The sequence below is a fragment of the Medicago sativa genome, chromosome 1 (assembly GCF_051527215.1).
Source record: "Medicago sativa cultivar Bolivia chromosome 1, Bolivia_mono, whole genome shotgun sequence".
Lineage (NCBI taxonomy): Eukaryota > Viridiplantae > Streptophyta > Magnoliopsida > Fabales > Fabaceae > Medicago > Medicago sativa.
This window is the reverse complement of record NC_140749.1, coordinates 49,673,384-49,690,940: the sequence shown is the minus strand read 5'-3', so window position 1 is coordinate 49,690,940 and position 17,557 is coordinate 49,673,384. Positions and strand designations below refer to the sequence as shown.

At 35.9% G+C, this 17,557-nt stretch overlaps 1 protein-coding gene across 1 annotated transcript; it reads left to right on the top strand.

Annotated features, from left to right (window-relative positions):
* The first annotated feature begins 9,047 nt into the window (after window positions 1-9,047).
* LOC146955078 (uncharacterized) lies at window positions 9,048-17,173 on the top strand. The gene is made up of 6 exons (XM_085747569.1): window positions 9,048-9,396; window positions 9,494-9,720; window positions 9,942-10,178; window positions 15,269-15,674; window positions 15,807-16,426; window positions 16,682-17,173. The coding sequence occupies exons 1-6, from the start codon at window positions 9,048-9,050 to the stop codon at window positions 17,171-17,173; spliced, it is 2,331 nt and encodes a 776-aa protein (XP_085603695.1).
* Window positions 17,174-17,557: the final 384 nt, after the last annotated feature.

Genomic DNA, 17,557 nt, shown 5'->3' with positions numbered 1-17,557 from the left:
TTCATTCTTGATTCTAAGGAATTTTACCTAAGACCACCTGCTATAGTCATCAACTATGACTGACATATACTACTTCCCATTGATTGGTGCGATTTTCACTGGTCTAAACAAGTCAATGTGAAGTAGTTCCAAAGGTATGGAGGTGGAAACAATGTTTTTAGGTTTTAGAAAGGTTTTGACAATCTTTCCTCTTTGGCATACTCCGCAGAAAGCATCTGAATGATATTGGTGTTATGGTACTCCTTTGACTAGTTTCATCTTTCTAAGCTTAGAGATTAACCTCCAGTTAGCATGACCTACTCTTTTGTGCCAGCGCTACTTTCCATCATTCATTGGCAGAAGGCAAATGGCCTTATGATCAACCAAGTCTGAATAATTTATTTTATAAACATTGTCTTTTCTCTGACCTACGAATACCGTGGATTTATCAGATACATTGATCACTGTACAAGTGTCTTTATCAAAGATTGTTTTATAACCACTATCACAAAATTGGCTAATACTAAGAAGGTTGTGTTTAAGTCCATCAACATACCAGACATTATTGATAGGAGATAGAGGAGTTACCAAAGGTTCTGGTTCCAATGATCTTTCCTCATTGGTTTTCTCCAAACCCTACCATACCTTCTTCTTTCATGACCAAATCTTTGAACATATGTCTTTCCCCTGTCATGTGTCGAGAGAAGCCATTGTCTAGATACCGAGACTAATGCTTTGACTTTCCTATGAAGCATACCTTATTGTCTTCATCAGAATCTAAACTAGGTTCTTCACTAGAAGATGTAGTAACCACCAGACCCAGATTAGCTTCCTCCATGGTCTCTTAAGAGTCTGAGTCTTCATCAAGCATCTCCCAAGTTGCCATAAAGCCCTCCTTAAGCTTTCTTCTGTAGGTGTCCTTCTTGGAACTCCCTTTTCTTAATTTACCCTTCTATGCCTCAGGGCAATCAAATTTGAAGTGACCAGTCTTCCCACAGTTGAAACATCCTTTCTGATTGTCTTTTCTGTCTTTGAAGCTGGATGTCTTGGAGTCACTGATTCTGCTAGGAAATGCTTTTTTCTTAGTCAGGTATTATAACCTCTTGGTTAAGTAAGCCATCTCTTTAAAATTTGCATCATCAACAGATTCATCATCTGGATTTTTCTCTTCTGATTTAGCAGTTTGAAAAGATTTGGCTGTCTTTTCCTTATAGGTCAATACAACACACTTAGAGTGACTGTTTGGTTCATCACCTTCAAGTTCAATCTCATGACTCTTGAGGGACTTATCAAGTTCTCCAAACTTAGTTTATCCAAGTCCTTTACCTCTTTTATGGCAGTGACCTTTAGCCTATACCTTGTAGGAAGACTTCTAAGAATCTTCTTTACATGGTATGGTGAAGTATAACTTTCCTTTTGAACTTCAAGTCCAGACACAAAAGTTTGAAACCTTGAAAACATATTTTCAATATCTTCATCTTCATTCATCTTAAAAATCGCATACTGGTGAACCAATTGATTTGCCTTAGCTTCCTTTACCTGCTGATTTCCTTCATAGGTAGAGCACAATGATTCGAAGATGGATTTAGCAGTAGATCTGTCCCCAATCTTCATATATTTAGCATGAGGTAAAGCTTCCACCAGAATCCCTCTCACTTTGTGGTTTTTTATAGATCTTCTTCTGAGTGGTTGTCAGCTTCTTCCTGTATGCCGCCATTCCTTATTCTTCAACCTCAAATCTAGTTCTAGCTTCAGTAACATCCAAGAGTTCATCATCAATCCTATGATGTAATTGTACATTTTTCTCTTCCACCAAGAAAACTGAATAGCACCTCCATTGAAAAATGGAGGTTTGACAGAATAATTGTTTTTCTTTGAAGTGGAGGTGTTGTTGACATCAGGAGTGGAAGTTCCGCCGACGGAAGAAATGTTTTTCTCATTGGATATTTTTCTGTGGCATGGTTAAGTTATAGACCATAGACCATGCTCTGATAAAAATTGAAGGTGAGAAAAAACACAAGAAGGGGGGGTGAATCGTGTTGGATTTTTGACGTTTTCTATTTTTTTTAGTGTTTAAAAAATGCGTGGTTAGAATCTAATGTTGCAGCTTATGAATCAAAGTCTGAATGCAGCGGAAAACATAACACAAAAATAAATAGTCAGAGAGAGAGATAAAGCAGACACAAAGCAATTTTATACTATTTCCTCCCACAATATAGGAGTAGTCCAGTCCCGTTGCACTTTCAAGGGTTTTCACTATAATCACTATGGATTAAAATTGCAAGGACACTTCCAAGAAACCTCTCTTTGCTCAAACACAACGGCAAGAGACTCTTATGCTTAAGCACACCTACTTAAGACCTTTTACTTTAGGACACTACCTAAAGACTTCCTGCTCAAGGACAACTCCAAGAGACTTCTCTTTTCTTAAACACAACTGCTTAAGACTTTCCCTTGCTCAATCACAACTGACTAAGACTCCTAGGTGCTTAAGGGTTCACTAAGAGACTTATCTGCTCAAGCACGTACGCAAGAGACTTTCTAAAATGTTTACACAACTGTAAACAAGTTAATTTGTTCTTACATAGGATTTAATAACGGTAGTGTAAACTGAACAAATGAACAGACTCCTTAGGATTTCTAAGATTTAAACTTGAAAATAAATCCTAAGTGTTTTTTGCTATTTTGATTTAACAGAGTAATGGCACAGAAAAATGTTACTTATTCTTCAGGTCTTCAACTCCTTTTATAGGCATTGATTTTAGAGACGTTGGAGAAGAGTGTTAGCGTAAATAGAGTCATTGAGAAGCTTCAATCAAGAACGTTGGCCATTTTCCTGATATGGATAATTCCGTTGGAAAGTCCTTTGAACTTCTTTTCCTGAAAAAAGAATTATCTGTTTCTTTCTCTTTGTTCTTGGGGTCCTTTGTCTGGTTGCACATGTAGATATATGAAGACAAAAGAACTTCTCTATCAGATACTATGATTGAGAGAGTTCATAGAAAAAGACCAAAGCTTACGTGGATTTTGGGTCCCTCAGATCCAAGTATGCCAGTCAGATTATGTGTTTAATTTCCTACACATAATCTGTTGAGATAACTCTCCAGGTTTTATGAGGCATATTTCTTATAAGGACGTTGACTTCTTGTTGACCTTCATTTAGATATTTTACCATAGTCTTCTAAGCTTCTCATGTTCCTTCTAATGCTCTTCATATGTTCTTTCCTCATGATAGATATATTCTTGTATCTGCACACTTCAACATATGCCAGTATTCCAATTGTTCTTCAATACTTTGTTATCATTAAAACCTTAGAGGACTTGTATGAACCATTCATGTTCTAAAAAACGACACATATGACATACCACACCCATATGACACAATGAGACAATGATTTCTAGGTGCTTTAACATGTTCTAGGGTTAAATCTAAAGCAATTAAAACATCACCAAATTAATCTAGCTAATGAACATCTTAAAAAAAAACCTGAAGCTATAAGCAACTTCAACAATGTGTATTGACATCTTCATAAAGGACTGGGAGAAAATGGGCATAGCATTCAAGATAAAGTTAAGTAAAATTATTCTCCTCCCTAACTAACATACATATTACAATGAGAGTACATCCTAGAGGTGATAAAACATAGGTACTTGAAAGGGATACCCCCTCTACGATAAAGGGATATCGCATCCACCGGCAAACTGAAGTACTTGAAAGGGATATTCCTTTTACTATAGTGGAGGAAGTCTTCAGCCAACCCAATGAACTCTTTGCTAACATTCACACCATGATACTACTCTTTGAAAAATTCACCTAAAAACATGAAGCCAAGCCAAAGCAATGCATGGTCGTCTTCATCGTCCATATATATTACCCATAATGACTTATCTGATTATAAGAGTATCATCAACATACTACACATGGGAAACACACATCCAGTCTCCCTTATCTTAAAACCAACAAAATCCTCCAAATCCTCCGCCTTGCTAATAAAAGCAATCAACCCTTCAACCACCAGAAGAAAAGATTAAGGAGCAAAGGGGTTCCCCTTGCCTCAAACTTTTCTTAATATAAATTTCTTACCTTGAACAACTGTTGACCAACACAGAAAAGTTTCCGGTAAAGCCACTTCAGGTCAAAACCTAAACGCCTAATCATATTTTACTTGCAGAAGTACGATTCTATAAAACTAGGGTTTTAGTCTATTTTGGCCAAGCCATGAGAGTGCTCACAAGAGGGGTATTTATAGCTGTAATTTGGCCCATTTATCCGCTAACTTAGGTAGGAAATCAGCTAGGCTGAGGTCAACGTTTAGCGTGACTAGCCGCTTCTAGTAGGCCTTAAAGGCGGTGCCCGCGGTAGGCTCTCCTAAGGGCTTCTGAGCCCTTATGAAGGGCGCTTTAGCCTTTATGAAGGGTGATGTGCCCTTATCAAGGTTTTCCCGATCCACAAGCCCCCCAAGCACAAGTCTTGGGACAAGGCGAAGTGGTTTGATGCTAAACATGTTGGGCGTGCGTGGTTTTTTGGCCTAGGGGTGAGTACTTCTACTTTATATTAGCTAGTTTCTTAAAGATTGAACAACTTTAAAGAAACTAGTCAAGTTTATCTTCAGCTAATATGTTTGGTTATACTAGTTATATTCAAAACATATTAATCTATCTGAATCAATGCTTGTCACAACTTTTCCAGTACATTTTTTCCATAAATACTGGTGAAATCAAGACATAATTATCTTCATCTAACCAAAAAGGCTTGATAAAGAGTATCAAAGGAAGTTGAGTAAATGTGCAGGAAGAACTGATGAAGAAGAAATATATTGAGATTTTTAGTAAAGGTATGACAAGGTTATGAAATTATTAACTATCAGTTAAGACACAATGAGAATCAGAATCTGATAGCTAAATCATAACTTCCTTTAGACTAAATCATTATTGAAGTGGTCTGTTGAAGTACTACATATACTTGTCTCTGAATCTCATACGTCTCTAGATCAGATAGGAATGAACCCTGACATGTCACAAAAGTGGAAAATTCATTTTGTTACTCTGTTTACATTTGGCTCACTTACGTAACATTAAAAAAGCGAAGTTTCGTCCGTCGTGTATCTTAACTGCTGGATAATAACTGCTGGTTAATGATGAAATGCTTTGAATATTGTAACCTCGCGCCCCTCCCTATTGTCATTAATCATAACATTTGTCATACTTTCTAGTTTATTCCTACGAAAACACCTGAAGTTCAAAAGTTATCTCTGAAATCACTTATCAAAATCACACACAATCACCCTGACTCCCTACACTTTCGTCCTCAAGCCTTTCTCTAAAAAAAACATCTTTTTCAAAGTAAAACCTCTAGAACACCGTCTCCTCCAGAATCATGTCTACAACAACGGCAAAATGAATTTTTTAATTTGATTAGATTAGGAAATCGGATTTTAGAGAGACGAGAGAGAGAGTGTGGAGATCAGTTTACTGTTCATCACCTTCTACCCTTAACCTTTCCTTCATCGCAAAGTAAACTACTTTCCCTTCCCAGCCGTCTTATTTTTTTCAACCAATCAACAACATGCAATTAGTGAATCTTCCTTGGCGTTGCCCCTTAGATGAGGATCCTCAATCTGATCTTTCATTATAGAAATCTAATATGAACCCAGATAAACAAAACCCTAACCCTTTAGGTGATACCAGCAAAAACCATCACAGTTCTTCATCGACCTTGCTAAAATACAACACAATAATGGTAGATACCACAGGGAAACCAATCCACACAAATCAAACAAACCAAACACAACCCAAAACCTTTGCCCAGGTATTATCTAACAAGTCTACCTTTTGCGACATCCCTTCATCACAATTGTCTCAAACAGTCTTAAAAGGAGACAAATTTTCAATTAGCATTCCAGAAGAGGAGTATGCAGCTGGAGTGATGTCTTGCAAGCTTAACCTTCAGGATAGAATCATTTGGCCAAAAGGCTCCAATCCACTTATTGTATTTGAACCGTGCAGCAAACTTTCTAACTTGTGGAAAAATATTAGCAAGTGGGGAATATCTTCTTTGGGGAAAGGATACTATGAACTAACATTTTCATGCCTGGATGATGTTAAAAGAGTGAGATCTCTTCCATCTTGGAATTTAAGTCCAAGGATTTTGAAACTTTTTGCATGGAGCAAGGATTTTAAATCGAGTATGTAATCCAGTAAAACAGCTCAAGTATGGCTTAGACTTTACATCCTTTCTCAAGAATATTGGCGCCCTAAAATTCTTTTTGCTATAGCCAATAGTGTAGAGATACCAATATGCACTGATTCAACATCATCAAAACCAATGATCGACCGAACCTTCGGTCAATTTGTGAGAATATTAGTTGATATGGATGTTATCCAAACCCTAAGATACAAAGTGTTAGTTGAAAGAGTAGGTTTTGCTTTTTATGTGGATTTGGAATATGAGAACCTACCTAACTATTGTACTAACTGTAAGAAGATAGGTCACTACTTGGAAGTCTACAAAAACCTTAATAGTGAACATGTATTGTAACGCCCGTTTTAATTAATTGATTATTTTAATAAGTTTTAGATTATATTTATGTGATTTATGTGATTTTAGAGAATTTTATGAGATGTTGTGACTTATTTTATTATTTAATAAAATAAGATTTGAAAATAAAATAAATATTAAGTTGAGGGATTATTTTGTGAATTTAGAAAGTTTGGTGGTAGAAAGAAGAAATAAGATAAAATAGATGAGGTGATATAAATAGGAGAAGTTAGGTTTAGAAGTTTGAGAACGTACGATCAGTTTTTGGTGAAAAAGGGAGAAAAGACAAGAGAAGAGGAGAAGACAAGGGAGAGCTGCGATTTCGTCTTTCTAAGGTAAGGTTGAGACTAACATTCAGTATTATTAAGTCTGTAATTCTGATAATTAGATTTAACATGTTGTAGGTTGAGTTTGTGAGAATTTGAGAAGAAGGGTTTGAAGTCGTTATAGGTTGTTAGTTGAATAGGAGTCTATCAAATTCATGTACAGTTGGTGTTCAGTTCATATAATAATCATAGGTAGAGTTTTCTATCAATTTTGGAATTTTGGTTGATGAAAATTGGGATTTAAGAGTGATTCTTAAGTGAAAAACGCATTGTTAAACTGATTTTTGAACTGCTGAGAAGCCCAAAATCGGCCACCGAATTGTCAAAATCGGCCACCAATTTCTTATCTGAATTTCCAATTTTAGTTCTGCAAAAATCGGCCCCCGATTTGTCAAAATCGGCCACCGATTTTTCTGTAGGGCCAATCTAGAAAACATTCACATTTTTCACCCTTTTCCGTTTTGAATTTGCCTTCGGTGTAAACATGAAAGTTTTAGATAATTGTGTTAGCTTTCTAATGGTCTCTGTTTGGCTCAAAAATGATTTTTAGATTTTGAGTTATGATGAAATACTCCAAGTGGGTCTTAGTAAAACTTTATGAAAATTCGGCATAACTATTTCTAAGTTAAACCAAAACTTATGGATTGTCTCCAAACTTCAAAGCTTGTGTACTATGAGTTCAATTAAGGTGTTTAAGAGTATTTAACCTATGCTGTGACGAGTCTAACTAATGGTAGGCTGCCTTGAATTATTGCCTTGCAAACCTTTTGCACGTGTAGTCATGAGACGACCCTGGGGTAGGAATGAAAGTTATTTATGATGTTAGAAGCTGTCCAGAAAGCCTGAATTAAGATGATTAATATTATTAGTAATGTGATGTTGTTAAATATGTACTATATGTATTATTTACGATGTTTATGTTGATGTGGTTCATTCTTTAATGATGATATGATATATAAGAACTGTTATATGCTGCCTATGTTGCTGTTCTGCTGTTGTCGACTATTAATATCATTAAGTTGTAAATGTCGGTCTAAGTTGTAAAGTGGTAAGATGTTTTCCAAATTATTGGAGTCATATAAGATGTTCATGATGTTTCAAGTTGTAAGAAGTTGAGTCCATGGATACTCATTCAAGTTGGGGGCTTGATGCCCTGGAGCTTTTGCTCAATTACGTTGGGGGCTTGATGCCCTGGAGATTTTGCTCAATTACGTTGGGGGCTTGATGCCCTGAGAGCCTTTTTACGCTCATATATGTTGATGGCTTGATGCCCTGGACTGGTACCACATGTATTTGCATTGTCAAGAAGATTTCAAAAGTTGAAGTTGCATAGTCGAGTCAAGTCGTCAAGTTGATTAAGTTGATTATGAAGTTGATGTTGATGTTGATGATTGATTACGAAGTTGTATATGATGATGCTATGATTTTACATGATTATTATTGTGATATGTTAATGATGTTTATGCTGTTAAATGTAATTGATGCATTATATGCTTAATATTGTCGTTTGTGAAATCTCACCCCTTCTGCTTGAAAATGTTGCTCTTCGTATGGGTAACTTGCAGGTAACCAAGATTAGTTGCGGTCGTGAGTGGACTCTCTCACAAGTGTGTGTCTTAGGTGCTCTGATATGTAACGGGATGGTAGTTTTTTTGTTGCTTTCTGTTCCTTACGTATTATTTTTGAAGTTTTCAAGAATTATTGTTGAACTAAGATTTTATGAGATTTTATGTTGAGGCCCTTGTGCCAAAGATTATTTAAGATGTTGAATTATTCTGCTGCGAAGTTTTAAATATTACGTTGTTGGATTTGAAGGATTAATATTTAGTTATTCCGTTTATGATTTGATGAAAAGAAATGTGACATTTCGTTTGTGTTGAGAAACTCTGATTTATTTTACGAAATTTTTATGTTGTGAAAATGGGGTGTTACATGTACAATCTGAACACATTCCAAACAAGAATTTCAACAAGGAACCTAGACAAAAGTATGTCCAGAAGAAAGATGGCAGAAAAAAGCAGGGGACTGCTGTAGAAAATCCTATTATCTTAGACAAAACAAGAACATAAAACGCAGAAGTGGTCCATAAGAAAGGTAAACTCCCTGTACCCCATCAGGAAGTAGGTACTAGCAATATACCCCATCTAAATCCGAGCCCTGTTATCCAAAATAATAGATTTCATGCCTTAGCCTTGGATGAATTGATGAAAGTTCAAGCTAATGTGTTAGAGGCCGAAGTTAATGAAGAATTGGAGGCCTTAAGAAATCAGGACAATTATCAAGAGTTGAATGGAGATGATCAGGAAACTAAAAGCACTCAAGAAGAATCTGAATTTGTCGATGCTATGCAACATGAGTTAGTGAACATGCCAGAAGAAGATATTGACGAAGGCGAAGCAGAAACTGCTAGTAGGAATGAAATTCCATCAAGAATTCAGCAGGATATGGCGTTCATAAATCAGTCATGGGCAAATATTATGGAGGATGAAGACGCAGAAGCAAGAATGTTAACTGAATTAGAACAGGCACATGATGAAGATAAACATCAACATGGTATCAACACTGATGACTTTTAACTTGTTCCCACAAGAAACCAGAAGAAAGAACAAAGAAGGTTGCAGAATATGAATATGGGAGCTTACCAAACCAGATCCAGAAAGGTTGATCATCCTAAACCTTTCAAATGAAGAGTCTCTTTGGAATGCTAGAGGTCTGGCCAACACCTCTTCAAGATTGGTTCTTAAAAGACTTGTAAATTTACACAAACCTGATTTTTTGTTGATAGTTGAACCATGGATGCATATTGATAAACTCCCTAACAAATTGCTTAGAAACCTTGATCCCTTTCGTGGTTGGACATGTGTTGCTCCCTTTCATGTTCAACTCTTACTAAAAATAAATCTGATCATTTTCCACTTTTGCTTGAATTTCAAGTGACCCCAACAACTTTTGCCTCACAGTTCAAGTTTCAACAAATGTCGAGTCTCCATTCTGGCTGCAGGGATATAGTTGTTTCTTGTTGGAATAATAATTTTATTGGTTGTCCCATGTTCATTTTAAATGCAAAGCTGAAGCATTTGAAAAGTTTTCTTAAACAGTGGAATAAAGATGTTTTTGGTGATATTAATTCAGAAGTTAAGATTATAGAAGATAAACTGGATCAAATTCAAAGTAATGTCAACCTTATTGGCCCCAGGGATGACCTTCTTGATGATGAAAGAATAGCTCAAACTTCCCTTGACCTTGCCCTAACTAATCAGGAAACCTTTTGGAAACAAAAAGCCAACCTCAAATGGCAGCTTGATGGGCATAAAAATACCAAATACTTCCATAGTGTAACAGCCCGATTTTTAGCTAGATTTATTTTATTATTTATTTATGTGTGTTATATGTGCTCTCATGTGATTATTTTCCTCTGTGTGTATTTTTGGTTGGGATTTGTAGAATTTTGTGTTAGAAGGGTATTTTAGTCATTTTGGACTTAGGGGTATTTTGGTCATTTTGAGAGTAGGGGTAATTTTGTAATTTTGTTGAGGATTATTTTTAGTGCTTAGTGAGAGCTAGTATTATTTTACTAAGTGCTAGGGGGTTGTGGTGAATTATTTTATTACCGGTAGGTGACCATTAGTGTTACATTTTACCGTTTAGTGAGTAGTAACATTTTGGTTAGAATAGAAATGGGTTAGGTCCATTAAGGTATTGTGAGTTAATCCCAATTAGTTGAACCTATATAAACTCTTGTTAGTAGAGAGATAGGGTTTTTACCAACATTTTCAATTGAGAAGAGATAGCGGTAGAGAGAGAAAAGAACAAGAGGAGAAAAAAGGGTTTGAAGAGAGGAGATCTAGAGGAGGCTAGAGGGAGCTAGAGATTCAAGCTTTGGGAGCTAAAGTGAAGCCCTAGTTGATAATTGTGAAGAATTAAGGCAAGGGGGTTAGGCTTTAATCATAATCCTTAGTTTAATTTCTACCCTAATTCTTTACATAATTGTGGTTAAGTGCTTAATTTGATTTTGGTTGTAGAATTTCGTGCTTAATGTTGTTGACATGATTATGTACATGAATTGAATGATAATTGTGATGTTGTTGTTGAATTTGTATGTCAAAATGGGTAGATATGAATATGATATGTTTTTGCATGAAATTGATGATGAATGAAGTTGTGGTTGTAGAATTGTGAATGAATTCATGTTCAAATGTTGTTGTTATCTTGACATATGTTGTTGTTGAATTGATGCAATGGGTATCATTGAAATGATGAATTATGGTGGGATTTGTTGTCGTTGTTCAAATTTGTGAAGTTTGTGTTAAGTTTTTCATGTGAAGAACCCAAATGAAATTTTGATATATGAGGTTGTTGACTGAGTTTTTGATGTTGTTGGATGAATTGGAATTGGTAAAATTTATGTTTTCATGTTGTGATTGTGTTAGTAGAGTCGTTTGGGAGAAAACAGGTTTTTCGTGTGAGATGCCGGTGTTTAAGCGTTTTTGCAAATAAGTGATTATGTGAGGTTTGGAAGAAATGATTTTGGGATGGTTGAAACTTGAATTTTTTGTAGATTATGATAGAGCTAAGTGTCAGGAACGTATAGGCGAAAACGACATCGAAATCCGATTAACGGTTTGAGTTTTACGCGTGAAATGGTGAAAACGGAAAAACGAAGGAATAGATGTGCTGTCAATCGAGCACCGCCGTGCCGTGCATGGCACGGGCCGTGCTAACTTTCTGTTTCCTTGGCACGGCCGTGCCGTTCATGGCACAGGCCGTGCGTGCTGACAGAACTTCGGTTTCTGCATTTTTTGTGCTTTTTCACCCATTTCTGCTTTGAATTGACCTTTGGTGTAAACACGAAAGTTTTAGATAATTTTGTTAGCTTTCCAATGGCTTTGGTTTGACTTGAAAATGATTCGTGGATTTTAAGTTATGAGGAAAACACTCTAAGGATGTCTTAGAGAAATTTTACCAAAACTCTGCATAACTACTTTTAAGTCGACCCAAACCTTATGGATTGATTCTTAACTTCAAACTTATGTTCTTTGAGTTCAATTAAGGTATTTTAGAGTATTCAACTTATGGTGTGAGGGTTCTAACTTGGTTTTATTTTATAAATGTATGGTTTTATAAAATGCTACCAAGAGACGAACTTGGTGAATCTCATGATTCCGTTATAATTAGCCCGTGAAACGCCAAAGTATTCTCTAATGCACTTATATGTGACCTAGAGGTATACTTAGTTGAGGCATTGGAACTTGTTTACTTGGTTTTGGCTCAATAGCTTAATTATTTCTAATGTTAAGATTTTTGAGAGACGAACTTGTTGAAAATGGGCCTTTTGAGCCGATGACTTTATAAATCTTTCTTGGATGATTTTATATGATTAATTGATGATATGTGGATGATTGTGGACAATTGAATGTGATGTTTATCATGAAATGATATGTTGTTCCATTTTACTTGGTTTGTGAAAAGTATATGGAATTGTTGTGATATTTGGTAGGATGATGTTGATGCGTGTGATGATGACTCTTATGTGGATTGTGATTGTTGAATGTGTGGACATGTATACTTGATAATGCAATTGTTGTTGAGATAGTCAATGTAATTGGAGGTGTACTTTTACATTGGTGATTTGTAAGAGAGGAGGTGTACTCTTGCATTTGTTATGTTGAAGTTGTGCATTGTCGGGTTCTTGTTGTATGTCCATGCATCATGATCATGTTGAGTCGTATGTGAAATGTAAGAGAGGAGGTGTTCTCTTACATAGGTGATTGGTAAGAGAGGAGGTGTTCTCTTACTTAGATGTTCGGTTGGCATCTATTGTTGTTGTTATGGTACCACATGCATATATGTGTCAAGTATAGGCGCATTGCATATTGAAATGGTGTCTTGATTGTGGTATGTGAACTATAAATGTTGTTGGTGATGAACATGTTTGATGAGTGCTAGTTGTGATGTTTGGATTGTTGTATGAATGTGATTATTAATGTTAACTATTCATGCAAACTATTTGAGAAATGAATTGGATTATCGATGTCAATTATTATCTGTTGATTATGATTAATGTAATGCTTACCCCCAATGGTTTTTGCCGCCTACCTGTCTGTATGGATGGGTAGACGTTCTGCAAAAGTAGTTGCTTTGAGGTGAGTGCTTGGATAGCGGGAGCTTGCTCCGTTATCGTCTGGTGTTGTAGTTAGGGCTCTGATTAGGTCGTAGAGTCTTGCTATGTCTTGTTGGTTTTTATTTTATTTTTGATTGAGATTTGTCCACGTGTCGGACTGGGAAGATTTTTGTATGATGTTGTATTTTGACCATGGCATTGTTGAGGCAAAATCCCTAATTAATTTTAAAGATAATAAACCAATATGATTAAAGAATTAATGGACTTTGATTATTTCCTTGGTATTTAACTTGTGCTCTTGAGTGTTTTACTAAGACAGGAACAAGGTTTAAATCATACCAAGAATCAAGAAATCAAAGGACATTTGAATTCAAGATCTAACACTGAGATCAGAAAGTTAGGTCAGAATGTTGCTCAGAGATCAGAATGTTCGCACAAGAGATCAGAAGGTTGCTTCTATACAAGCCCAGAATCTCAAGAACATGGATCAAGGTCATGCAAGGCACATGTGACATAAATAAATGTCATGAGAAGTACTTCTGCATGGATCAATCAAGCAATAAACGCATATACAAGGATTATGTCAAAAAGGATACTTTATGTTCATTTAAGACTATGAACATTAAAGTCCTAGGAATATTCCAAAGAGGAATATCATCCTAGATGTTATATTCACTGCTCTTCATTGTGTTTCACTATTAGGATTTGATTACATCAAATAGTAGTCTTACAAATCATCCTAAGTGAAACAAATGGAACATTCTGATGATCAGAATGTTCAGCTCAGCACATGCTTACCTCATGAACAGTACAGTAGGTAAAAAGCTAAAAGCCAAGGCAAAACAAATCTGTCTTTCTCAATGAGAGACAGACACGCATGAGAGTTGGTACAGTACAAGGACCACACAATCTCTCAAAGCATGTGTATGAAGATGCAGAATCCCACTATATCCTCCTGCACCAAGTTCCAAGGCAGATCTGGGAACTGAACTTTCTGAAGTATGAAGAAAAGTCCATACTTTGGTTATTGCCCAGAAATTCATATGAAAAGCATATGACACGCCCAGAAATTCATATGTTCATTCATACATGATGAACCCAGATGAAGAACATGATGAACCCAGATGAAGATCATCATGAACGCAACAACATTCTGAAGTTCATCAGAGATCAGAATGTTTGCCCAGAATTTTAAGTAAAAGCTTGTGGGACCCAGGACACATGGCATAACACCATTGGACACCCCACAACGGCTATATGAGCCCAAGGACTCTATAAATACAGTTCAAAGGCTCAGCATTACTTGCACCATTGCAAAGCATACAAGAAAAACAACTTTGATTTTGTTTGAAGCTCTTGCAAACTGAAATTGATCAATCTCTAAGGCTTTCATTACTTAGTGCAAATCAATACTCTCTGTTATCTCTAAGAAAACTTCTTTCTCTTCTTCCTCCTCTGTTTGATTCACAAACATTCAACTTCCATACAAATTGTAACTAAGTCTCATCTAGCTTTAGGGGTACTAAAGTGTTAGTTTGAGCAAAGGTTGTAAAAGTCTAAGTGGGTAACTTAGCAAGAAGGTGCAAGCCTGCTGAGGCTTAGAGAATACAGGATTGTAATTGTTTAGGTGAACAAAGATTGTAAGGTGCAGGAATTGAGAGGTTATCTCAAGCATCATAGTGGAAACTCTCACAAGATTGTGAGGAGAGGACTAACCCACATTGGGTGAACCTCTATAAATCTTTGTGTGTTCTTTCTTTCTTCCTTATACTCTTTAATTTCAGTATACACAACACACACCAACACATTTACTTTATTAATCAGTTTTTGTGTATGAACTTCAGAACGTTCTGAGTTCAGAAAGTTAACTTAACCATTCCAAGTAAACTACTTGAGAATAACTTTTAAGTTTCAGGATAATTTTTAAAGGGTCACAATTCAAACCCCCCCTTTCTTGTGACTATTTTATCTACTTCAGGCATATATATTTGGGAGATGTATGAATTATATTCCGCTGTGACTGTTGAGACATTATATATATATATATATATATATGCATGTATGTTTGGATTTTGGATTTTGTGTTAGACGTAGCGTCTATTTCTTGAATATTTGTTATATTCGCGTGTTTTATCGCTTCAATAGAAATAGGGCGTTACACATAGAATTGCCAAGATCAAAACCTCCAGTAAACTGATCACCACTTTGAGATATAAAGATCAAACACTCACAGAAACACAGAAAATCTCCACACATATATTTAATTATTACAAATCTTTGTTTTGTTCTAACTTTGTTTTGCAGGAACATCACCTTGTAGATGAAGTTATCCCAAATCTAATTACTAATGAAATCAATGCTATGCTGACAACTCTACCTACAATTCAAGAAGTTAAAGCAGCAGCTTTTTCTCTTAATAAAGATAACACACCTGGTCCTGATGGGTTTGGAGCTTTCTTCTTTCAAATTTACTGGTCAATAGTGCAGAATGTTGTTATGAATGCAGTTTTGGAGTTCTTCATAAAAGGGTGGATTATTCCAGGTTTTAACTTTAATACCATTTCTTTAATCCCAAAAATCCCAAATGCAACTTCTATTGATCAATATAGACCAATAGCGATGGCCAATTTCAAATTCAAAATCATTACAAAGATCATATCAGACAGACTGGCCCAGATTATGCTAGCTTTGATTTCCAAAGAGCAAAAAGGTTTTATGCATGATAGAAACATATGAGATTGCCTTTGTACAACATCTGAAGCTGCTAATCTTCTTCATAATAAATCTTATGGTGGCAAACTTATCTTGAAAATTGACATATCTAAAGCTTTTGGTACTTTAGAGTGGCCTTTCTTGTTGAAAGTATTGAAGGCATTTGGTTTCAATGATACATTCTGCAATTGGATAGATGTCATTCTAAAGTCTGCTTTTCTATCTATTTCTGTTAATGGGAAGGCTCAAGGATTCTTCAAGTGTTCCAGAGGTGTTAGGCAGGGGGACCCTCTATCCCCTCTTCTTTTTTGTTTAGCAGAAGATGTACTTAGTAGAGGTATTTCTAAGTTGGTTATGAAGGGGAAGCTTAATATGATAAATGGTCCTAGAAATATACAAGTTCCCTCACATTCTTTTTATGCTGATGATCTCATGGTGTACTGCAAGGGTAATGGTTCAGGTCTTGAACATCTTAAGGATCTTTTTACAAGGTATGCCTTAGATTCTGGTCAACTGATTAGCACATCAAAATCAACTTTTTTTCCAGGAGAAATTTCAACTAATAGAATTGGTCAAATACAACAGTTGTTGAACTTCAATATAGGATATCCTTCTTTTGACTACTTAGGGGTTCCAATCTTCAAAGGGAAGCTTAAAGTATCTCACCTTCAACCTGTAGTAGACAAGATCAAAGCTAAGTTGTCAGCATGGAAAGCCTCTCTACTCTTTGTGGCTGGTAGAATTCAACTAGTGAGATATGTTATTCAAAGTATGATGATGTATTCTATTTCAATTTATTCTTTGCCTTGTTCTTTGATTAAAGATATATAAAGATGGATCAGAAATTTTATTTGGAGTGGAGATGTGGAAAAGAGGAAATTGATCACTGTTTCATGGAAGAAAGTTTATAGGCCTTTGTCTCAAGGCGGTTTAAGTTTGAGGTCTCTAAAGAATTTAAACTCATATACCAAGCTTAATCTTATATGGAAAACTCTTCACTCACAGGAAGATTGGGCTTTGCTCCTAAAAGATAGAGTTTTTAGAAACTCGAAGCCAATCAAGCATCATATTTATTCATCACTTTGGAGTAGTATGAAAGAAGAGTTTAAAGATATGAACAACAACACTTTGTGGTTGTTGGGGAATGGAGAAAATATTAACTTTTGGAATAATTGTTGGTGTGGTGCTCCACTTTCTCAAGCTTTGCAGATTCTAGAAGCTATCAGTCAGAATTTAACTTCATTGGTAAGTGATTACATTGTTGATGGAATTTGGGAGATCCTTGAGTTCCTTCATCAAATGTTTCCTGCTTTAAGACAACTTGTTCAACAAGCTATTATCCCTTTGGAACCAAAAGATGACCAACTATTATGGAAGCATACTGCTAATGGTGAATTGAATCTCAAGCAAGCTTGCCAATTAAAACTTCAGAGTCATCCTCAATTAAGCCGGACTAAAACTATTTGGAACTCAGATATCCCCCATCAAAATCCTTGATGGTGTGGAGACTGATGCATAATAAGATTCCAAGAAATGATAATCTAATGGAGAGAGGTTGCCAAATTCCCCCAGTCTACAACATGTGTTACAATAGCATTGAAACCTCATCCCATTTATTCTTCTCTTGTTCTTTTGCTGTTAAGCTTTGTTCTTGGCTTGCTTCCTCCTTGAACACCTCTTTTCCACTTACATCAGTTGATGATATATGGAGTATTTGTGATAGATCTTGGTCCCCTCAGTGTAAGTTCGTCATAAAATCAGTTATTGTCTTCCTAATCAACTTTATCTGGTATGCTGGAAATGAAGCTAGATTTAACAACAACTGCATCAATTGGAAGTCAGCAATCTCATAAATACTATCTAGTACAACTTTGTTAGGTT

Excerpts from the sequence above, each read along its gene's own strand:
- LOC146955078 (XM_085747569.1), top strand. The coding sequence starts at position 9,048 with ATGAAAGTTCAAGCTAATGTGTTAGAGGCCGAAGTTAATGAAGAATTG. Across the intron at positions 9,397-9,493 it reads TGAAGATAAACATCAACATG|ATCCAGAAAGGTTGATCATC; the intron begins GTATCAACACTG and ends TTACCAAACCAG. Across the intron at positions 15,675-15,806 it reads GATTTCCAAAGAGCAAAAAG|AGTGGCCTTTCTTGTTGAAA; the intron begins GTTTTATGCATG and ends TTGGTACTTTAG.